This window comes from Leopardus geoffroyi, chromosome A2, assembly GCF_018350155.1.
Source record: "Leopardus geoffroyi isolate Oge1 chromosome A2, O.geoffroyi_Oge1_pat1.0, whole genome shotgun sequence".
Lineage (NCBI taxonomy): Eukaryota > Metazoa > Chordata > Mammalia > Carnivora > Felidae > Leopardus > Leopardus geoffroyi.
Genome location: NC_059331.1, coordinates 55,357,611 through 55,381,533, shown reverse-complemented (window position 1 = coordinate 55,381,533; position 23,923 = coordinate 55,357,611). Strand labels below are relative to the sequence as shown.

The following is a 23,923-nucleotide window of genomic DNA, read 5'->3' as shown; positions in this document are numbered from 1 at the left end:
CAGACCAGTAGCCGCAGAAGGGTGGAACCCGTCCATCGGGCACTGGTTACATCCATGACAATAAGCGTCCACAGGACAGAGTTTCCTGCTGCATTTTAACAGAGGCAGCTCTCCATGTAATGATCTGGCTCCGTCTCCAAGTTACATGTTAGAAAGATTTAGAAAGATTGAGAATCATCCTAGCACATTACCCAAGAAAGGGCCTCTTCAATGGGTTTCCTTACCTTTGGGAGCCCAGGGACGGGTTCCTGGGGTCACAGTTAGCATGTGGCTCACACACGTGGGCGCTTAGGTGTGCAGGATTTCCTCGTGGATCCACGTTCCCCACAGAGCTAAAGCCATTGTGTGAATCTGATGGGAAAATGGGGGTCCAGACTTGCCCTGAGTTACCCATTCATTCTTCATGTGTCCACTGAGCAACCACATGTGCCTAGCCCACCTGGGCACTCCAGGCCCAGAGACGAGGGGGCACTGCCCTTGGTGTCAGAAAGGACCAAGACCAAGATGGGGGGAGGTGTTTGTGTCAATGCATATGTGCCAGCAAGTGTGAGAAGGTGAGGGTCAGCATTAGCTTCAGAGAAGTGATCATTCTTGAGTGAAGTCTTAAATGACAAGGGAAAGGCATTCTGAACCAAAGACACAGACGTGCGGGATATTTGGAGGACTGTGTGTGGCCCACCGTGGCTAGACCGGCCGGCGGGGCTCCCCAGGTAGAGTTCAGGAGACCACGTTCACACATTTGGTCTTGACCCCGCAGGCTACTCCGTGAGTGCCAGGAGTCTCCTCTCTGAGCAGAGGGGAGGTGCTGGGCATCTGGGACTCAACCACTCTCTTCTCCTCTGCAGTTTGTTGAAGTCGAAGGACAGATCACGTCCTTGGTCGATCTTTACCCATCCTTCCTAAGGAAGGGTTTCCGTCGGGAAATCTTCATCGCCTTCATATGTAGCATCAGCTACTTGCTGGGGCTGGCGATGGTGACGGAGGTAGGTGGCTTTCTCACCTGGCCCGAGGGACCTCCTCTTGCAGGGCTCTTGGTGACCTACACATGCTTCAAAGACCAGTCCAAGGCTGTACTGCCCCTCCTCCCACTGGTGGAGGCAGTGGCTAGGCTGTAGCACCGAGATGGGTTATCTCCTGGCCCCACCCAGTGCAGGGATCCCACCCTGCCCAAGGGACCTGGCCTACATTTCGGGCAGCAGGAGACAGCTCAGGACCCAGCAGTTGACCCAGACTTCCCAACCCTTTCTCCTGTTGCCATGGCAACACCTTGGCCACCCCCTGCCCTCCGGCTCTCCCTCATCCCAGGATGCCTGGGAGAGAGGTGCTTCAGCCGAAATCCATTTTAATGGCAGCTCTTTTCACCCACGGTGGAGACATTCAAAAAGATAAATGCAGACCTCCTGGTAGATACCACCGGCGGTGCTGGGCCTGTGTGGTCGTCAGGGAGTGTGCACTGTTCAGAGGGTGGGTGGGGGCCCTGAGGAGGCTCCATCCAGAAGGGAAAAAAGATGCAGGAACAGCACAGTGTCTAAGGCAGAGGTGGGCCAGCTGTCTAAGAAGAGGCAGCAGAAAAGAAAGATTCTTGCGCTAAAATGAACATGGAAGCCTGGCGTAGGCCTGGGGCCTGCTGTCTTATGCCCCCTCCCCACCTACCACCCCTCATTCTCCAGCAAATCACTGCATTTGCTCCTAAACTCCGTTCAGGTTTCACATCACCACTTTTTCCTACTGGAAATGCAAATGACTGTTTCTCTAGAAATGTCTTTAAGAAACACAGACACACGCACACACGCATGCGCCAAAGGCAGATCACAGCTCCACACTGAGCAGTTGGCTTTCACTGAAGTATCCTCTGTTGGCCCCGGTTAGTTTTCAGCACCTGCTTCCGGAAACCCATCATTTTTACTGAGGAAAACATCTTTTGCTTTCATTTTCCTGTGTGTATTTGTGTGTGTTTTAAGATTTTATTTTCTTAAGTAATCTCTGCACCCAGTGCGGAGCTCGATCTCAAAACCCCAAGATCAAGAGTCACATGCTCCACTGACTGAGCCAGCTGGGCGCCCCTGTCTGTCTGTGTTTGTTAACTAATCTGTCAAACATGAAGTTGAGCATCTTTCTACACATGTATCTAGTCATCATAGTCTGTGCCCATTTTCCTCTTGGGTTTTCTATTTCTTATTGATCTGTCAAAGCTCTTTATATATGAAGGGAATTGGATACCAAATAACAAGTCAACCTTCTCTGGTTTTTTTCTTCATAGGGTGGCATGTATGTGTTTCAACTCTTTGACTACTATGCAGCTAGCGGTGTATGCCTTTTGTGGGTTGCATTCTTTGAATGTTTTGTTATTGCCTGGATATATGGTGAGTACGGACTTTGGCATATACTCTCTCAAGTCTCTTCTTTGGGTGTCTGTATTTAGAAGCTTCCAAAACAGAATTCGAAGGGGAATTCACTCTGAGTTGAACACAAAGGCTTTCCCTACTTGGCATTTTCCCCTCAAGACTTCCCCTTTTGTACAGAAATAGTATCGTTGTGGCCACATGACATATTCTCCCCAATGTAAAGGTGCAGGGTGTGACTGTATGTTTTGAGAAACACAGAATTTGTCTGTGCAGGGGGGGTCTATCTATGATTTACTGCTCTGGGACCTGGACATGGTCTATTTTAATCCTCTTGAGACCTTGGATTGGCCACACCAGGATTTGGGGGCTGCCTAAGTTTGCCTCAAAAATATACGATGCCCAGTTACATTTGAGTTTCACATAATTTCAGATGAACATCTGCCACTCTTGGATCTATGTGGTGTTGAGCAGCAGGGACCTTGAGCAGACCCCCGAGTCCCCCTCGTGGCCCTTGAGCCCCTGCTGTGCAATTCCCAGGGCAGATGCTGGCATTGGACACAGTGTCACTCTCTGTCTCCCTCCGTCTCTCCTAGGCAGCGATAACCTTTATGACGGTATTGAGGACATGATTGGCTACCGGCCTGGGCCCTGGATGAAGTACAGCTGGGCCGTGGTCACTCCAGTTCTCTGTGTTGTGAGTTCTGCCCTGCCTGGCTTGTGGGTGCTAGCCTTTTGTCCATGGGGCTTGACCTTATCACCTGCTGAACCATTTTTTTGCTCACCACCTGCCAAGCACTGGCCTGTAACAAGCCCAGTGACACCTCTGCCTGGGAGAGGTGAGGCAGCAGGCTGCTCCCAAAAGTTCCTTGAGATGAGTTTTGAAGAATAAGTAAGAGCTTGTCAGGAAGAGAAAATAGAAAGAGCATTCCTGGCAGAGGAACCAGCCTGGGCCGTGCAAAGGCAAGGCGTTGCGGAAGAGGAAGGTGTGTCGGGGCATGCATGTCGAGAAATTCAGGGGGTCCACAACAAAGCACATAACCTTTCCCCAAGCCCTTCTGGAGCTCGTGAGCTCAGTTTGGGTCACTGATCCAATTGAGGGGCCTTTAGGGTGTCAAATGGAGAGAGGTCATAGACGCTGGAAGTGTGGTGTTTCCATGGCAGGGTGGGAGTTGTGTCCAGAAAGGGGCAATCCCAGCAAAGAGATGCTCTGGACTCTCCCAAGAACAAGGAAGCTTCATACCCACCCAGGACCCAAGGGCAGTGATGTGCCACATTCCTCTCCCCCCGTCCCCCGCCCCCGCGCCAGGTTTCCCTTGCCCGCCATCTTGGAATGCAGGTTAGAGCATGCCCAGACACTCCATTTCAATCTTTTCCCCAGAGGTTCTGGCAGAAGGGAAGTCCTCTTCTTCCCTGTCATTATTTGAAACCACTTGTGAGCTTTGGAGCTAATTGCAGGGGAAGACATCTGCTAGGCCATTCTTGGCTTGTGCCATGAGGCGCACAAATGGCAGAAATGTTCCTTGCGTTTAGGAACCAGGTGCTGAGGGATGAACGGGCCCTCTCAGTGACCCTGCTCTCAGGGCCAGAGTAAATCAACACGGCCATGAACTCGCAGTGTGTGCCTCCCTTCTCTTGGGGCCCTGGTTTCCCCCGTTTGTAGTGGCAAGGAGGCTCTGCAGTGAGAGGTGAGTGACAGCCGACAACCTTAGGTTTGCTGTCATTTAGTATGGCTGTGGCCTCCTCATCTGAGGTGCATGTTTTCCCCACAAAATGCAATAAGCTGTAGCAGCCAGCAACCATAACTGGCAAGTTTATCGTGGGAGATGAATTTAGTTGGGTTCAGAGCCCGTGTTCTTGTCCTCACTCGACAGTGGTTTGTGAGCACCTCCTGTCACCACTCCGTTCTTCCCTGAGATGAGGGAGGGGTAGATCAGAGGTAGGCTGTATCCCCAGGCGGTGGGATGAGGTCACCCTAGTGGAAAGAGGAATGTGAAGGGGCAGGTACCAAGCTTCCTCGTGCTGGGAGAGCCCAGAGCAGCGCTCTCCTGAGCCCCATCCCGATCTAAGCTACACGCCACCCTTAGGGATGGAAGCAACAAGAGGGCCAGGCAAACGGTAGTTGCCCCCAGGAAAGTATCTGTAGCCTAATGCTCTCCCTTCCCCTGCCACCAATTCTGATTTATGTGGATTTGTCTTCCCTTCAAACCCCAGTTATTAGATAATGAAGATTTAAGTCCTTTTTACGTTGTGGATCCATCCAAGGCAATCCTGGGTCATATATGAGATGCTATAATTTTGACCAGAAACAGAAGCCCTGGGCCCTCCCAGCCAGCCTTATGTGCTCTTCTCAGGGAAATGTGGACTTTGCACAGGCTTTGGGGCTCAGAGCTCACCGCACCCCACCGTTCATGGATACTGATGGCCACTGGCTTGGGCTTGGGGCTGGACACACCCCCACAGGGCAAGACCCAGGTCTGCACCCTGTCCTGGGGGTCAGGAGATGGGTGAGTGGGGGAAGGGAGGAAAGGCTTTCACCCATGCAGCTAACATTTATTATGCACCTGCTGTGTACATCTGGAGCTGCCCCAGGTGTTAGAGAAACAGGGGAGCAAGAGAGACGTCCTGCTTGCCCTCGACGATTCAGTTAGGTCGGGGGAGCATGTGTGAAGAAGTAATTATAACCGTATGCTTTCTGGGAAGGAAAGCTATGGTCACCTGACAGAGTCCGGGCAGGGCCTGGACACGTAAGACGAAGACAGGACCATTCGAGCTAAATGAGGATGGAGTGTAAGGGCTCGAGTCAAGAGAACAGCCTGTTCTAAGGCCCCAGGGCACGCAGCTAAGGAGCTGGAAGGATCTCAGGACAGCTGGAGTGCGGACATGGAGAGGGGGTGGCAGGCTGGTGAGGGGTGAAGGGGCACAGCTCTTGGCTAACGTTGCTGGCCGGACTGAGGGATTTGGACTGGATCCTGAAGGCACTGGGGGACCACGGAAGGGTGTTGAGCAGGGAAGCGACGTGGTCAGGTTTGCCCCAGGGGAGGTCCTCAGGCAGCCGAGTGAAGAATGGCGTAAGACCCCTTGAGTGGGCCCTGCCCTGCTCCTAGAGCCCCCTGCTCCTGATGCCACGGCCCCCCTGACTGCCCCATCTCTCTCCACAGGGATGTTTTATCTTCTCTCTCGTCAAGTACGTACCCCTGACCTACAACAAAGTCTACGTGTACCCCACCTGGGCCATCGGGCTGGGCTGGAGCCTGGCCCTGTCCTCCATGATGTGCGTCCCCTTGGTCATGGTCATCCGCCTCTGCCAGACGGAAGGGCCGTTCCTTGTGGTGAGCACGTGGGGCTGAGGCTGGATATGGGGGGTGCGGGAGGGCGAGAAGGGAGAGGGTGAAAGCCAGCCACTGGCTGTCGGCTGTTCCATTTGCTGTGTGACCTTGGGCACGTCGCTTGCCCTCTCTGGGTCCTAAACCCGTTGCCTGCCCCCTGGAGGGGTTGAGGTTGTCAGCAGGCATGTGGGGAAACAGGAACAAAAACAGTTCACATGGACGAAGGCTCTGGTGACATTCAGAGCAGAACTGTGGCAGGGCGAGGAATTTGCCAAGCAGAGAATGAGAAGTGGAAGGGTGTGACGCTTGGTATGTTCACAGGGAAGGACATGTGATAGCGTTTGGGCAGCAATGACATGTTCTGAGGGGGGCAGGTGAGTGATGAAGCTTGAGAGGTGACAGTAGCTTTGCATGTCAGGCTAAGAGGTAAGGCTTTATCCTGGGAGCAGTGGGGACTGTGGTGCTGAAGCAGTAAGACAGGAGACAAGGAGCTGGGAAGGAAGCCTGAGCTCCACCCAGAGGCCTTCTCTTACCCTGGAGCCATGTTCTGGATAAGCCCGGCCCATGCTGGTGTCCCCTTCCCCAGATCTGTGGCCCCATCTGCTGCCTGAGACAGGCCCTCAGTCCTCCAAGCTTCTGTGCCTGCCAGTCTCCCACCCCGAGGTCCCCTCCTTACCACCAACCCCTCAGAAATTTCTCTAACAATACTGCAGATTCCAGGCTGTGGCAAAAACTGGGGCTCTTTCCAAGAAATCCTTTTCTTAGAATCTCCCTTAACCTTTGGGCTTGGGCCAGCTCCAAGACTACACTGTTTTGTTCTGGACTCTTTTTATTGTTATTCTCTTAAAAATCTGGAGCCAGGATGTCCTGGGGCCCTGGCTCCCCCTTGGGCTGGGCCGGTTTCCTTGTGGGCAGAGGAATGGCCTGGAGGTGGTGGTGGTGGGGGGAGAGGGGTGGCTGGGCAGAAGGCACCAGCCTTCCCTAGACAGAGGAAGCAGGCCAGGGTGTGCCTGGGAGGAAAACATGAAGCCACGAAGCCGGGGTCTGTCTGAGCTGGGATAGCCCTTGGGCCCTTGAGGTGTTCCTGCAGCATCGGACCCATTGTAATTTCTCAGAGGACACAGGGAAGGACCCCAGCACTCAGCCAGAATGCTGATAGGACCTATCATTTGTGAAAATCCTGAAATACGGGGTCTGGGGACAGATCTGTGATCGCTACGGTCCTGAGCCCTCCACATGTCCCTTTCCCCCCCCCCCCCCCCCCCGTTACCTCTTGCAAACCCAGCCCCTCCCTGGGAATATCCAGAATGTCCCTACTGCCCAGAAACTAACGGGTTAATTGGGGCAGAGCAGACAGTCTTGGATGTTTGTTCCAATTGGTCTCTGCCCACAGCAACCACATATTTCAACCCTGGGGGACACCTTACACTAACTTGTGTCCCTTCAAAGCCTAATTTTAAAATATTGTTCCATCCCAGGTTCAGAGGTTTGATGAGAATGGGTTTTGGCGGGGTGGGGCGGGGGGGGCGGGGAGGGAAGGAGGGTGTGGAGGGGGGGAGGAGGAGGGTGTGGGTGAGGCCTCTTCCCAAACTTGCACCTCACGGTTGCCTCCAAGCCAGGTGGATAGCCAAAGCGCCGTCCTCTGAAGGCATTTGAGCCACCATCCGTTTGTCACGTGCCCCTTGACCTCCCGTCTGCGCTCCCGGCCATGAGCTTCTCCCTGAGCCACATTTGTAAACTGAGAGCTCCGTCCCGGGGTGACTCCCCTTCTGTCCGCACCTCCCATATACGTGGAGTCCCGGGTGGCTGTCTGGCATTGCCTGCCTCTCGTCCCACCTTCTGGGCTTACAGCTGTATAGAGAGGCAGCATGATGGCAGGGAGCCAAGCCTGCTCTCCTGCTGGCCCTCCGTCCCTTACCCTTTCCCTGGGGCCTCCAGGCTGGTTCCCCCAGAACTAGGCAGGGAACCTGGGCAAGGGAAGGACTCACTCGAGGCCAGGAGGGACCTGGAGAAGGCGATCGAAAGTTGCAGTAGGCAGCCATGTGCTCAGCTCTGGCCTGTTGTTACTAGTTGCCAGATCTTGCAAGGTTTTAAGAGCAGATGGAAATTAAATTTAGATTTTTCGAGTGAAATATGGTAGCTCTTAGGGCACCTGAGTGGCTCAGTCAGTTAAGCGTCTGACTTCAGCTCAGGTCATGATCTCGCGGTTTGTGAGTTCAATCCCTGCATTGGGCTCTGTGCTGACAGCTCGGAGCCTGGAACCTGCTTCCAATTCTGTGTCTACCTCTCTCTGCCCCTCCCCAGCTGGCACTCTGTCTCTGTTTCTCTCAAAAATAAATAAATGTTTAAAAACATTTTTTTAAAAAAGAAATGAGATATGGTAGCTTTTAATAAGCAGCTTAAAAATTGTAATATACGTAAGTTGGATGTAAATGTCTAAAGAGAGGATTTTTTATTCACAGCTGCTTCCTATTTAAGTCTTTGAGTAGACACTTGGCAGGGGAAAGCTGGGGGTCAGGAGCCCTGAGTTCCAGTCTCAAATCCGCTGTGGGTCTTCTGGGTGTCCCGGGAAGGCTCTTTCCCTCACTGCTTCTATAATCAGGCAACCAGACAGAAGGATGAAACTCGTCCTGTCCCAAAGTGATGGGACAACTCTCATGAAGTCCAATCTCCGGTCCCTCTCTGAGGACCTCAGACACGAGCAGTGTCTCTGAGCCCCCAGCAGGGAGAACTAGATACCTGCAGGAGAACGGGAGGGCCATGTAAGAAGGCAGAAAATGTAGTTTACAGGTGGCTGAGGAGTTGGGGGTTTCTCCTTGGGGAAGGTAGGAAGCCAGGGGAGGCTCATAACCGTCTTCCTACCTCGGGCATACAAATTGCAGAAACTCAGCTGCTTTGCAAGTCAGAGAAATCTGGGGATGGGGATTACAAGGAGGCAGATTTCAGCTTCGTAGGAGAAAGAGGTTGGAGCCAGGTGGTATGAATCCCCCTGTCCCTGAGGTGTGTAAGCAGGGGTTGGCCAAGGAAACTATTGACAGGAATTCTGCCCTCATTCAGGGCCCAGAGGGACCTTAGGAGAAGCACCTTAGTTCAACTCCTTCATTTGCTAGTGGATGAAATGGGAGGTCCAGAGAGGGGGTTAGTTTGCCAAAGGCCAAACAGCGCACTGGCCGGGCTCGGAGGGGATAGACAGCTGTGGTGAAGAGGGGAACTAGGACGCCTGACTTTCCTCTCTGCTCCCATCCTCTTCCTTCTCCAGAGACTCAAGTACCTGCTGACCCCGAGGGAACCCAACCGCTGGGCCGTGGAGCGCGAGGGAGCTACGCCCTACAGCTCCCGCCTGGCCGTGAACGGCGCTCTCATGAAACCAACCCACATCATAGTAGAGACCATGATGTGAGCTCTCGGGCGCTCGGGCGGACGGGCTGCTTCCCTGCTGTTTACTAACATTAGATTCTCATAGGACCAGGTTTACAGAGCTTTCTATTTGCACTAGGATTGTTTTTTTTAATTGTCACAGAAAATGTTACTCTGTGTGCGTGCGTGCGTGTGTGTGCGTGGGTGTGTGTGTGGTATCGTGTGTATGTGTTTTTTGTTTTGATTTGGGGATATTTTATACAAAAAAGAAAACCCACCGGCGGATGTCCGGGGCGAGGCAGAGTTTTCATATTGAATTAGATGTATTTTATGGGAACTTGGTAAATTTTTCTTTGTATTTTTTTTTTTTACATATAACTATATATACATTTAGAGATTGTCATACACTTTTACCACTTGAATCGATCTTGCCAGCAACAGATCTCGTTTTCAAAAGCAATTCTTCGGTGCTTGTATAGCTGGCAGAAAGTTCTGCCCCCAAAAACACAGGATGGAATTTTCCTGGACGGGAGACCCATTTTAAAGGTGTAGTACCTTCCCAGCCTGGTTCAGATAGAAGCATACAGCAGAGGGGAGGCCCCACCAGCCGGCCTGACCCAGGCCTGACCTTCTAGGCCTTCTAGAAGGGCTAGAGAAAGGAGGGCCACAGGGAGAGGTTTCATTACACTTGTCTTAGCCAAGAAGAGAGATGCCAAAATAGTGAATCAACGCCTCCAGTCAAGGGACTGACTTACAGCTGACAGGTGAGGCCTTACAGCCAAAGTCTGATTCTCTAGAAACCGTTGCACCAAGAGCAAAATCCCGCCTGTTATTTTGAGATGGACGGTGGATAGTCAGAAGGACTGTCAGATCGATTGTCAGAACCATTCATCGGAGCGGGGGCAGTAAGAGCTCCCAAGAGGGTGCTGGTGAGGATGGAACCCCGACATTCAGGAGGCCTCGGGAGGCTGCAGTCCCACGGCTTCCCAGCTAGAGTTCGAGGCCGGCGTTGCGGGAGCCGCCAGCGGTCTCAGGGCTCCGACCCTCACACGGATGGGTCTGTTGCGTTTTAATGGGGTTCTATCAGGTTCTGGCCGGCCCCCCGCTGACCTCTCTCGCAGCTGCGTGTAGGAGAGAAGCATGATGTATTTGGTGAGGGACGAGGGGTGAGCCAGTGGACCAAAGGGTGTGGGCCCAGGCGTTCAGAGAGGCCTGGTGTCAGGGAGGGGTGCTTTTCTTTCCTCGGCAATCCACGCTCAGCTCTGTCCTCGTCTCCCAGGGGCTGGGAAACTCCCGACACGCTCCCGGCTCAGGGCTGCCCCAGCTCCTAGCTGGGAGTGCCAAGAGTGCTTTTGGAGCCTCCCTGGATCTTTGACTTGGGCGAAGTGCTCCCAAACCCTCCTCCCCGTTCAGGCAGAAGAGCAGCCCTTGGTGGTGACTCGGGAGATGGTGAAACTCTTCACAACTCCTGCGGTAGCTGGTGTTAGATACACACTATGTGGGGACCGAGGAGAGGAGGTGAGAGGGCATTTTCTAGAAGGGTGGGATTGTTCAGGGGGCTGGCACCCCAGAACTGGCTTACCCAAGAGCCTGTCTTCTCTGAACCAGGAGGGAAGGTACTCCACCTTTAAAATCCCGAGATGGACACGTCTCCGCCCCAGCCCCCATTTGGACCTAAACTGTGCCATTTAAACTGTCACTTCCAAGTTCAGAGTCTAAATACGACACGTTGTCACGCACAAATTACAGTGACGGCCTCGTGGGGCGTGGAGAGTGGTCCACCTCGGGTTTTCGGAGCAGGGGCTCTCTGAATCCTGGAACCCTCTCCCCAGATTCGGGAGGGGAGGAGCCTCTGGGGTCCGAGGAGCAGAGGCAGTTCTGAACCTCTTCTCTTTGGCAAGCATCCACATTTCACTGTTTCCAAAGCGTATACTCTGCCAAACAATACCCAGTCCTATTCCAAACTGTTAACAATTCTGTGTTCCTGTTTCTCTATGTATTTATGGTTGCCGCTGTGTCTGATTTGATTTTGTCAGGTTTTTTTTCCTAATTTTACCAAGTAGCAATGTGACCTGTTTTCCTTTGTCTCATGGAACTTAGTAAACTAACCACTGTCAACGATTGGGGACAGGTGACACGTGGGGTCGAGGGGGGCCTGGCGTGCTGTGGCTGCCTGGGCATTTTGTGGCCATTTCAGGCTACAATGTCTCCTCTCTGGTGAAAGGCTACAGTATTTTGGGTTGGTAGGCAAATTGCAACATTCTGGAAATGGCCTGGGAAAGGCCTCTCCTCTTATAAAATTCGCAGACCAAATTCTAGACCAAAGACACATGCAGACCAAGTCCCCAGGCCCCGCCTGGAAGGAAGGTCAGCCACTTTCCCCAAGCCCGCTCCTCGACAATCGCCCGCTGCACCTGTCTCCAATTGGACCCTCTTGTCTACTCCCCTCGCCCTTGTGTTTCCGCAGAACTTGGCTCTGTGAGTACAAGGTGTGATGGTGCGTGACTTTTCTATGTCTCCTCATAAAGGAAACCTGTCATTGGAGCTCATGACTCTGGTCCTCCTGTCTCTGGAGAACAGGCAGCCCGCCCACTCTCTGCCTTGGGATGGGTTAGAATTTCCAGTGCCCGCAGATAGCCCAGCAGGCCAGCTCTGGAAGGGAAGCGAGGGAGGTGGTTAAAGAACTTGTTTTAGGATGCAGAAATGGGTAAGGGCCTCAGGATAAATCTCACCCGGGGAGATGCTTCGCCGGGCCTGGCATGGGCCGTGTCGGTCCCCGCAGTGGGCAGTCTTGCATGGTCAGTGCCTCCCCGGTCAGCACCCTTATAAAATGGGGGAAATGAGACCTGCTGTGAGGAAGAAGCTGGGCACGGCAAGCAGGGACTGGAGCCGGGCTGTCTGGAGTCCGTCTGGCTGCAGGTTCTCCAAGGGGTGTGTGCCGAGTGGCGCGTGTAGCTCCCCAGTGTTCTCCCTGAAGACCAAAGACGAGCCTTTATGAAAAAGGAAGCGCTCTGTCCCCTCAGCGCTCAGGGACGAGAAGAGCAGCACCCCCTGTCCTCTCACCATCCTCGGGCCAACTGGACCTCAAGCTGTGGCTCCGTGGGACCGACGACTGCCCTCCCTCTGGTAGGAGAGGTGGCACCCGTTCACCCTGGCCCTGCACCCAACAGCCCTCTGTGAGCTAGGAGCTGACCTCCCTATGGCACGTGAGGAAACTGAGGCCCAGTGAAGCCGGTTGGAGTGCAAGAGGCAGAATCCCTTAGGCAGGATTTAGCCTGAGGCCACGAGGGACATTCCCAGGCAGAGAAGTGAGTGGCCTTGGATGATTTCTGGGTGACACGGCCCCCTCTCTGTACCTCTGCTCCCTCATTCTTACCCCAGATCCCAGCGCACCCCTAGAGAAGGTGGCAAAGTCCAAGGGGAGTGAGCCACCCTCAGCCTAGCACAGGGTGATCTTGTGTCACCCGGTGCCACTGCACAGTAGTCCGGGGCCCAGCCAGCATCTCCCCAGCACTGCCCCTCTGGACGGGGAAATGCTCTGGGCAGCCAGGGCTAAAGGCAGACACTGCCTCCCTTCCCCTCCAGCCTCAGACACGGGCCAGGAAGGGACCCAAGAGAAACCCTGAGGTGGCTAGAGGTCCCACCCAGCCCCGAGCCCCAATGTCAGGCAGCCCCAGGCTGGGCTGTCCACGTGAATGCTTATAAATAGCCCGGTGCAAAAATCCAACAGGCACAAACCAAACAACATCCCAGATATCAAAATGCGGAGAGGGGTGTGGGCAACCTGGAAGCCAGAGAACAGCATTTCCCTCGCCCCCAACGCCCTGTTAATGCCTGGCCCTCAGACTGCTCTTGTTTTAATCGGAAGCTATGTTTCATTGTTCTCTTGGTGGGTGTCACTACAGACGTGTTCTGACAGTTCCCTGAGGAATCTTGTTATATATTTGGCTTCCAATTGAGATGTTGGCTCCATTTCTTTCCCCCCCCCCCTTATTTTTTACCCACTTAATTTTCGAATCCCTAGCAACTGTGACTCTGTATTTAGCACAAGAGAAAGCTGAGAACGTGGGTCTTGCCTCCTTCCAGAAATATGTCTGGCTCATCAGGACTTTTTTTTAAAACTTCAAAATATTTTTAAGATATTTTAAACTTTTGTAAAAAAAAAAAATCAACCAACGAGAGACTCTTCTGAGGAGGAATTTGTATTTGAATAAGATCCTTGGTGTGTAATTCAGTCTTGCAGTATACAAGCTTTTGTGTATAAATGTTTTATGATATGAATCCCTGTATTTTGCAGGGCTTTTCTTTTCCTCTTTTGCTTTTTAGATAAATATGTATATCGATATTTTAAATTCATCTTTGCTTTTTTTTTAGAGGAGTTTGTAATCACCTTATAACATGAAAATAAACATTTCCTTTTTAAAATCCAACACGTGTTGGTTCTGTGTTTTTCTTTTTTAATTTTTTTTTTTTTTTGAGAGTGTGCACATGTGCAAGCAAGTTGGGAGGGGGGCAGGAGGAGAGAGAGAGAGAGAGAGAGAGAGAGAGAGAATCCCAAGCAGGTTCCACACTCAGCGCAGAGCCCGACTCGGGGCTCAATCCCAGGACCCGAGGATCATGACCTGAGCCGAAGTCAAGAGACGCTTAACTGAGCTTCCCAGGTGCCCTTGGTTCTGTTTTGATGAGGCTGTTTTCCCTCATGTTTGGCAAGCACCTTAGTTTACAAAGGGCTTTCAGTTCTGCCCTAGGATGCTCATCAAAGGTGGGTATTGTAGGAGCCCGAGGGTGGCTCAGTCGGTTAAGCGTCTGACTTCGGCTCAGGTCATGATCTCGAGGTTTGGGAGTTCGAGCCCCGTGTCGGGCTCCGTGCTGACAGCTCAGTGTCAGATTCTGTGTCTCCCTCTCTCTCTGCTCCTCTCCTGCTTGTGTCCTCTCTACCAAAAAGAAACATTAAAAAAAAAAAAAGGTGGGGGGGGGGTGGTAATTGTCTATGGAGACGCAGAGGCTCACAGAGGGGTACACTTAATTCAGGGGCACAGAGCAAGTCTTTGAAAGAATTGTCCTGGGTCTGCTCCGGGCTGGTTCCCCTGATGCTGGGGACTGAAGCCCACCTGGCATGCACCCCGCCCTGCATGGCTGAGACACCTCACATCAGTCTCCTGAGCCTCGGTTTCCCCACCTGGAATAAACTGTCCCTTTCAAGGCTTCGGGCTGATTAGAGGTCATGCACCAGGAGTAGTTACTGGCACCCAAACGGGCTTTCTGACCGCCAGGCCTGAGTGGGGGAGGCTGCAGGGAGGAGCGTAAGCCCTAGAGGGATGCAAATAGAAATCACGCCACAGACTCTGGGGCCTCAGAAGGCAGAACCCTCAGGACCTCAGAAAGTGGTACAGGAAGTATTTGGTCCTCTGCGTTGGGAATTGTGTGCTCAACTCACTGTTACAGGTGGGGAAACTGAGGCCAGGAGAGGGGTTCAGCTTTGCTGGGATCATAGTGCAGGTCAATATTTTGGACAGATCAGTGTGTGGGCAAATCTAGGGAAGCCTCCTGGGTCCTTTTCTCCAATTCGCCAGACCAAACATCTCTCAATAACTCATTTTTTTAAAATGTATTTTGAGAGAGCAAGTATGTATGAGCGGGGGAGGGGCAGAGAGAGAGAGAACACCCCAGTGCGGGGCTCAATCCCATGGAGCTTGAGATCATGACCAGAGCCCAAACCAAGAGCCAGACATTCAGCTAAACTGAGCTACCCAGGTGCCCCTCAGTAATATAAACTCATTATTTATAGATGATGTTAGAATAAAATGCCACTCCCCAGCTTTTTCTGGTTGTTGGCCTTTCTTTTTTGATATATATATTTTTTATTTTTGAGACAGAGACAGAACGTGAGTGGGGGGAGGGGCACGGAGAGAGGGAGACACAGAATCTGAAGCAGATTCCAGGCTCTGAGCTGTCAGCACAGAGCCCGGCGTGGGCTCAGACCCACAAACTATGAGATCTTGACCTGAGCTGAAGTCAGACGCCTCACCCACTGAGCCACCCAGGCGTCCCTTGTTGGCCTTTCTGATGGCCTCTGTCCACCTCCCTCCTCCCTGTGTGTCTTGGCCATGACTTGTATTCAAATCCTTGTATTCCATCCCTTACTATTTGTGTGACTTAGGGCAAGTTAACCTCTCTGTACATTTCCTCACCTATGACACTGGGCTAACAGAACCACCTCTGAAGGCTGTAGGAGAATCCAGAGAATTCTTGAAAAGCACACAGAAGCGCCTGCACGAAGCCAGTCTGTAGCACAGGGGTACCTTTCTAGGTCTGGCCCTGTCCACACCCTCTTCCCTGTTTCAGAAGGACCCAGAGTCTATCGCCTGGCACTAGGGAGAGCAGAGGTACCCTGTGCCCAATCTGGCCTTTGGTTTAACACACCTCCAGAGATGGGGGGCTCACTCCCTCATGCATAGCTGATGGGAAGAAGCTCTTCATCTGCCCCCACAGAGCTGTGGACCCCTAGTGAAGCCTGGCTGTGCCCTCTGGGCCCATCCTGCCCTGGATGCCCAGTGAAGACTCAGGACATCAGTGAGATCCCACCCAGGATAAAGTGGCTCCATGCAGCAGACCCACCACTTACCTGCCTCGGCGGCTTCCTCCTGCAGATAGGATAAAATCCAGTCCAGACCCAAGCCCTCACCATTGGGCCCTGCACCCTTCAACCTGGTCTCCCCACTCTGCTTGTGGGCCTCCTTTCTCTTCCTTGACCCACCAAGCTCATTCCCACCTCAGAGCCTTCGCACTTGCGCCCCCTGCCTGGGACACTGTGCTTCCCCGTCTCCACAGGGTTGGCTCCTGTCTTTAAGGTCTCCCCACAAATACCTCTTCAGAGAAGTCCTTCCCTGACCCCGGAGCTAAAGCTCTCACCCTCCACTGTGTCCCCATGACTGTTTTGTTTTGTTTTGTTTTGTTTTTTCATTCTGAAATAATTCTTTACAACGTACTCCCTTGTTCATTGTCTGTTTTCCACTAGAATTATAAGCCCCATGCAGACAGGACCTCCTCCGTCTTGTTCATGTTGTTTTTCCAGGGGTGAAAACAATGCATAGTCCAAGCAGACTTTCTGAATGGATGAATGAATGAATGAATGAATGAATCAGGTAAGATGTCCTAAGATCCAAACAGAAGCTACTGCCAGCCTATGATAAAAAAAAAAATAATAATAAAAAAAAAAGAAAGAAAAAGGCAGACACCCCAGTCCAGTTGCATTTAAATAACTTTATTTAAAAAATCATCCCAATGGCACCCCACCCCCAGCTCCCACGTCATTGCAATCCCTGGCAGAACGGATTTACACGTGGGCCCCAAAGAGACCCCAATGGCCTTTGCAATGCAGCCCCTTGGCATGTGCTTCCCGAGAGCTCTAAGAAAACCCCATGTAGAAAAATACTTTACAAGGAATATGCTCTAATCTCAGCCAGAGAAAAATACAGCTTTTGAGGGTAGGAGGGACATGTCACAGGAGCTGTACCCAAAATGCATAGGCAGGCAGGATGCTCACCGGGGACGGGTGTCGGGAAATGTCAAGTCTGGGATCTGTGATCCCCATGAGAAGCCAGAAGAAATATTGCATATGAGAAGGCCGGCCACGGCCAGGGGCCACCTGCCGGGCCCGGTTGCATACGTCTGGGGGAAATGGCAGAGGCCTCCAGCCCGAGAAAACAGGGGAGCACTGGACGGGTCAGAACGCATCTTCCTTCACCTGCAGCCAGATGCAGCTTTCCCAAGCTGACAGGCCCTGGGAGTATGTCCTGTCTAGCCCTGTCACTTGACAGAGGCCCAGAGAGGCTGGGCAACTTGCCTAAGTTCACACAGCTGTGGCTGCCAGTGGCCATGTCTCTGTTGTGTCACCCCCCACACCCCCAAGCTGAGGGCTCTTGGCTTTTCCTCAGTGCCCCTGTGATGGGTGGGCAGTGCCCTTTCACCCTGGGGCGGATGTTCACACAGGAATCCAAGATAGCAGATGCATTGGACAGTCCAGCCGTGGCATGAAGGGCTCTCCAGGGAAGACAGGAAAGGGCAGGCTATGGGAAACTGGAGGGAGGAGAGGGAAAGCAGGCCCACAGGGAGAGTGTGGGTGGGGTGCCCAGTGGGCCTGGTTCTGGCCATGACAGGGAGGCCGTACCTGCTCAGAGACTGTCCACCCCTTGATTGTCCAGAGAGGGCCAGACCAGACCCGGAGGGGGTCACAGAGCAACCAAGCAGCAACCCAGGGTGAAAAGAACAGGCCTCTCGACTCCCCATCTTGTCCCTTGAGTGGAAGAGTGTTTCTGGGGGGCCTCCCTTGGAGGGAAGCATGGAGGATGCAGATGGGAATGGGTGCCCCGTTTTCCTGAGACCCCCATTAAGAGCTAAGCAAATCCCCAGACCTGACTGAATCCTCCCTGCCTGCCTCCATCCTGGGGGCCCCAGCCCAGACCACCAGGTGAAGGCCGCCCGTGCCCTTCTCAAAATCAAAAGGGTTTCTGGGTCTGTGGAAAACGAGGACAATGATTTTAAGGGATGCTGGTGCTTCCAGATTTCAAGTGGGAATAAACTTCCTTGAATGACCACCTTGGACACTGTCGCCTTTGGGCATGAGAGAAGACAGCCCATCTCTCTCCTGCCTGCCTCTCTATCTCTGTGCCTCCCTCTCCCTGTCTCTCCTCCTTCACTAATTTAGATATTGAAGAGGAGCTGTGTCATCTAACATGGCATACTTCCATGGTTTTCCCATCTCCACTGGAATGGCAGATGAATGGAAACCCCTGGGTCGTCTGTTCCAAATGACTCCCTCCCGCAGTGTGGGACCTGGCCTGAGAGGGGTGTATTCATATGGATCTGTGCCTGTGCACCCTACAAAAGCAGCAGGAGGGGCTGAGAGCCCAAAGCCACACTGAGCTTGCCCAAAGGGCCCAGCACTGTGGTCTCAAATCACAGAGGCTTCAGACCAGAGATGCCGAAGTAAGAAAACCACTCGCTTTCAGAGTCGGCGGGCTGACGCTTCCTGGGCTTCAGCCATTCCAGCTCAGAGTCTCTCCAGTGGGGATGCCAGTGAGACCCAAACACCAGAATGCTGGAGAAGAGAAGGGGCTAGGCTCCCACCCTGAGTGGCATCTGTCTTGGTGGGAGGCAGCCCAGAAAACAAGAAACACCCTAAATGCTCTCCCCCTGTTGGAAAACTAACTACCTGAGCATGTGTGGACCCACTGCCCGGATGCTTCATACCTCAGTCCATGACTGCACTGGGGGTATCCAGCTCCCACTTGCTCACCTCTTGGGATGGGGAGCTCACTCCTCCCTGGCAGCTCCATAGCTCTGCTGGGAGAAAGCACTCCCTACACGGAGCTGGGCTCCCCAGCCCCTCTTCTCCCAGCTGAGCAGCCTGTCTCAGCCCCTACTGAGTGGGGCTCCTCTGGGCATCTTGGAGCCCCAACATGGAGAAAGACCTAGACGTCACTCCAGCTGGCACAGGGACATCACTGCCTGGGACTCCAGGCACTACAGAACCGGAGAATAGACACAGAGTCCGGTCCCCAGCTCAGAGCCTGCCAGACGGACAGATGGATAAGTGAGCGGCCACTTCTCCAGCCCAGCTACAGCTCTGGGGGTCAGGGTCTACTCGGGCAGACCCTGGGGTGTCCAGACCACACGCTGACTTCAGAGCATCCGGGGGCTGCTGGGGCCTGGTGCTCGCGGGGCTCGGCTGCTCTGCGCCAGCGGGTTGCGGCTGATGACCAGTGCCAGGACATCGCCTGCCTCGGCCAGGAGTGGCACCGCCAGGCAGCAGTCGAAGTCCCGCGTGCGAACGTGGTTGACCTGCACAGTATACAGCCAAGGGGACAGAACGGCATTAGCTGAGCCTGGGCTAAAGTAGGTGGGAACCGTGGGACTTCCTGAAGCGTGGGCCCTGCCCCAGCCCAGGTACAGGGTAAATCTAGAACACTCCTAGAGAGGAAGTCCTCCTTCATTTAGTTCTCTTTCAATCTTTCTGGTTAGGTTTTATCAAAGAGAAACCCCAAAGGGGGTGCCAGTACCTCCTTCCCACTCCACGAACACCCACTTCTCTCCCTTTTTTTTTTTTTAACATAAAAGAGCAGACCACACACCCAGCTTCCTGCCTAGAATTTTGTGACATTGCTTTGTTTCTGTTTTATTTTTATTTTAGATTGATCTTTTATGTCAAGCAAACGGGTGCTGGGTTTTCATTCCTAATTGACACGAAAAGCTTCCTTTCAAAATAAATTTCAGTTGAACTGAAAGGAAACATATTTAGTAAATGTAGCACTGATATAGCAGAAATCACATCATGGGAACAAAAGTAGCTGGGGCCTGGGAAAGGCGGTGCAGGGTGGCTGGGCCAGGCCTGTCCCAGAGCTTTCGATCTGCTCGCCCACATTTCCCAGGCTCCCTTGCAGTTAGCAAGGTCACATCACTAGTTCCGGAAGGCCAATAGGCTGTGAAGGGGAGTAGCAGGTGTTCTGGGTGAAGGCAGGAAAAAACCCATGTGTGATGTCCCTGTCACTTTTCCTAAGTCACGTCATCTAAGGTATTTACAAGAGGGTACAGCCCCCATCAGCCTGGGTGGATTAAGCCTATGCCAGCCCACTGTGGACAGGTATACGTTCATGTGCGTTAAGCTACTGAGATTCGGGGTTGTTACTGCAACACAACTGAACCTAACCTGACTAGAGGACTGGTCCTGTCATTCCCTTTGCTCTATGAGAAAGCTGGGACTCAAGAGAGGGGAGGTGACCTGCCTGAGGCCTTTCATCCAGGGTAGAAACAGGGCTCCTTCTCCACCATGAGGCAAGAAAAGGCCACGCTATCCATGTGCCCCCGGCCCAGCATTACCTGAAGGACCCTGTCGAAGGGCCGGAGGCCCCCACGTTGGGCTGGCCCATCAGGGCGCACAGTGTGGACGTAGACGCCCTTCTCCAGGAGGCCATCGGAGACGCTAAAACCGAAGTCATTCCGCAAAGGGTCCTTGTGCAGTGTCACCTGGGAGCGGAAGGAGGAGGAGGTCCCTGGAGCTTTGACCTTTGTCCCCCGCCCCCCACAGCAGCCCTTGGTGCGGGACACACACTTAGCCTGCTGCCTAGCTGTGCTCCCCACACTTCACGGCGTTTGTCCCACAGCGCCCCCTTGCGTTCTGCATGGCAGCACATCCTCCGGTTCCCAGCACCAGTCACAAAGGGGAAGTTAGGGATAGAGTACCTCCTCAGTTCTTTTTCAATCCTCTCCTTTCCACCCAGAAGAAAGTCTCCGTGGCGTACCAACGAGTTGTCACCTTTCTAACACTTGCTCCTCTCCCAATTTACCAAGAGGCTCTGAGCCTTCTGAGGACTACCAGCTGAGAGGTTTCTTCTCTGTTTTTCTATATAGTAACCTACAGATGGCAAGGGAGGCTGGCTTCTCCTTTAAGGAAGTGATATATATAGATACGCACATACAACTACATATACATGTATTCTATATAAATGCCTTTAGATCTTACACACACACTAACTTAAGTGGGAAAAAAGTGAGTCTACTTAAAGAAATGTATTAATAGCAGCCTGGTGTGTATCATTGGGGGTGGGGGTGTGTATCACCCAAATGATGAGAATTTTGGAAAACTCAGTCTAATACCAAATCGTGTTTGGTGGTGGAGAATGAAGCCCAGAGAGGGGTGGGGCCCCTCGGGAGCCCTTGGTGAGTCCTCACGGCCCCGGGACAGCCATCCAGGCTTCCCATGCCCAGCCCGGTGCCCACCTTGTGCATCTCTAAGGGTGTCGGCACAAGCAGCTCCTGTGTCTCTTCAGGGGACGCTCGTACCTCCTGGCTCCTCCGCCAGGGCCGGTGGCCAGGCCTGCCCTCAAGGGCCACGCTCTGCACCGTGCCCGTCATGATGGATGCCTGAGGACACACAGAGCTTCATTCAGATGCTTGTTGGCTCGCCGTCTGCAGTCAGCATCTATGGACACCTGCTATGTGCCAGCCTTCAAGGTCACAACAGTGAACAGCATAGTCATGGTCTCTGGCCTCCCGTGGCCCTCAGTCTGAGGGTGGGCAGGGGTGAGGTGGGGGAGGTCCTCGATCACACCAGCAATTAGCATACTAATTGTTGGCACTGAATGGCACTTACTCTGTGCCGAGCTCAAGTCTAAGGACTGTCCCCACAGAATTCGTTTTGCTTTCTACAATCCTATGAAACAAGCAAACACCATTCTACCATGCCTTTGGTCCATTTTATAGGTGAGGAAGCAGAGGCTAAGAGAAATTAAGATCTGAACTCAGAGTCTGCCTTCAAAGTCAAAGGTTTTAACCACTCTGCTACCCTGCTATTGGTAAAAATAAGATAAAATCACTCACAAAACCTAAAAGAGTTTATACCGCCTCAAGATTCTCACTAAAAGATCTTAAAGGATGAACTGAGACGGAAAACATGGAATGCGAGAAACAATGGTGAGCAAAGAAATTACCAGTAACAGTAAATGAGTATTGACTAAAGTCCCACAAAACTAATTTTGAGCAATTTTATAAACAAGTGGGGAGAGGAGTTGGGAGGGAAATGGAGGCATTCTGCAGGGCCTGTCTCATTGAGGAGGAGGACAAAGGCACTGATTAGACTTTGTTAAAAAAAAAAGAAAAAAACAAAAGGAAAGTGAAGATGGTAAAAAAATTCAAGGCAAAGTCCACCAGGCCTGGTCTTTTCAAAAAGTCAGCAACATGGTCTATCCATGGGACGGAGTATTATGTGGCCACAAAAAGCATGAAGTTTTGATACGTTCTACAACATTAAGCTAAATGAAAAAAGGCCACATAGCGCATGACTACATTTATAAGAACTATCCAGAACAGCGGTTGAGAGACGTGGGACTCCTTTTTGGGATGTTAGAAATGTTCTGGTCATGTATGCACAACATTGTGAGTACACTATAAAAGCCCTTGAATTACTAGTGATTATCCTTAATTCATTCTTTTTACTTTTAATATTTAATTTACATTTGAACGGTTTGTAAATTTTTTTTTAAATTTTTAATGTTTATTTATTTTTGAGAGAGAGAGAGAGAGCGTGAGCAGGGGAGGGGCAGAGAAAGGAAGACACAGAATCCGAAACAGGCTCCAGGCTCTGAGCTGTGAGCACAGAGCCTGACGCAGGTGCAAACTCACAAACCACCAGATTATGACCTGAGCTGAAGTTGGACGCTTAACCAGCTGAGTCACCCAGGGGCCCCATAACATTATGTAAATCTTATGTTATGTGAATTTTGTCTTGATAAACAAAAATTTTATGTCCGCATCATTAAAAAGGCACTGGACTAAAATTAAGAGAGACTGAAAAGGCATAAAAACCAAGTGCCAAGCATGGATTAGGGACTAGTTTAGCCAGACCAGACCTAAAGGGAAATTTGGGGTCAACTGTGAAAACCTATGACCTTGCTATTAGAAGAGATGAAAATATATTAGAAGATTATTTCCACATATGGAAAAACAGAGTAGCTGACTGAAAAAGCATATAAAAGAGCATGTACATCATGGTTTTGTTATCCTAAAAATACATACACACTCACTTAAGCAGTAACAGTGGTAATCTATGTGTGATGAGACTGTTTTGTTCTTATGTTTTACTCTGCTTATTTCATTTTTTATTTTACTTTGTTTATCTAATTTTGCACCATCCACATGTATGGCTTCTGTAATAATAAAAAAATTAAATGTAAAAATTCAGTATTAAAAGTAAAACAGGGGGATGCCTGGGTGGCTCAGTCGGTTAAGTGTCCGACTTTGGCTCAGGTCATGATCTCATGGTTCGTGGGTTCAAGCCCCGCATTGGGCTCTGTGCTGACAGCTCAGCGCCTAGAGCCTGCTTCAGATTCTGTGCCTCCTTCTCTCTCTGCCCCTCCCCCACTCATGCTCTGTCTCTCTCTCTCTCAAAAATCAATAAACATTAAAAAAATTAAAAATAAATAAAAAGTAAAACAGGGGCACCTAGGTGGCTCAGTAGGTTGAGCATCCGACTCTTGATCTTGTCATGATCCCAGGGTCATGGGATCAAGTCCCTCATCAGGATCTATGCTAAGCATGGAACCTGCTTAAGAGTCTCTCTCTCTCTCTCTCTCTCTCTCTCTCTCTCTGTCTCTCTCTCTCTCTCCCCCCTTCCTCTGCCCATCTCCCCTGCTCACACTCACTTTCTCTCTAAAATAAAAAAAAGGTAAAATGAATTAAGGGTAATCATTAAAAGAATAAAAATTATAAAAAATATCCTTTTTCATGATGGAAAGAGTGCAGGAGTAGGAGATTTATCAATACAAGAAAAGTTGAGATAGTAGATCAGAAGTATTGAGAAAGTAGGATACATAGAAAGTATAAATTCTTTGCTAGAAATAACTTTATATTAGTAATCACAAAAAGAATAAATGAACTAAACTTGCCTTAAAAGAAGACCCTTGGCTTGGGGGGACAATCAGCTATATATAGCATACAACAGATACACTTAAAATGAGAAATGTACAACTTAGTAACACAGTAAGTTTGAAAATAAAGAAATTGGAAAAAAGATAGGAAACATTACTAAAATAAAGCTGGTGGAGCCATATTATTATGGGAAAAATGGAATTTAAAGTGGAAAGCAGATAGGGATAGAGATACTGATTAATAACAAAAAGAAAAATTCACCAAGAAGTTATAGCCATCATGCGCTTAATGACAGACAAATTTTGACATAGACAAAAATTGACAGAACATCAAGAATTTGCCAAATCTCTACTCACAATGGGATTTTATCATACTTTATATTAGTAACAACAACATACTTTATATTAGTAACTAACAACAACAACAACAAAAAACCACACGAAGATAAATAAAGCATATAACATTTCATCA

The 23,923-nt window shown here is 51.2% G+C and overlaps 2 protein-coding genes across 6 annotated transcripts in view; one reads left to right on the top strand and one right to left on the bottom strand.

The window, feature by feature from the left end:
- SLC6A6 (solute carrier family 6 member 6) overlaps positions 1-13,458 on the top strand; it is an 88,717-nt gene extending 75,259 nt beyond the window's left edge. For all 3 annotated transcript variants that reach the window (XM_045493928.1, XM_045493930.1, XM_045493929.1), the window contains 5 exons: positions 846-983; positions 2,261-2,363; positions 2,939-3,039; positions 5,504-5,674; positions 8,931-13,458. In XM_045493928.1, coding sequence (XP_045349884.1) covers positions 846-983; positions 2,261-2,363; positions 2,939-3,039; positions 5,504-5,674; positions 8,931-9,071 — 654 coding nt within the window. In that variant the 3' untranslated portion in view covers positions 9,072-13,458. The remainder of the gene's footprint in view (positions 1-845; positions 984-2,260; positions 2,364-2,938; positions 3,040-5,503; positions 5,675-8,930) is intronic.
- Positions 13,459-16,276: 2,818 nt separating this feature from the next.
- Positions 16,277-23,923, bottom strand: part of GRIP2 (glutamate receptor interacting protein 2) — a 96,108-nt gene continuing 88,461 nt past the window's right edge. For all 3 annotated transcript variants that reach the window (XM_045493923.1, XM_045493925.1, XM_045493926.1), the window contains exons 22-24: positions 20,807-20,950; positions 19,907-20,053; positions 16,277-18,871 (exon numbers count right to left, since the gene is read on the bottom strand). In XM_045493923.1, coding sequence (XP_045349879.1) covers positions 18,713-18,871; positions 19,907-20,053; positions 20,807-20,950 — 450 coding nt within the window. In that variant the 3' untranslated portion in view covers positions 16,277-18,712. The remainder of the gene's footprint in view (positions 18,872-19,906; positions 20,054-20,806; positions 20,951-23,923) is intronic.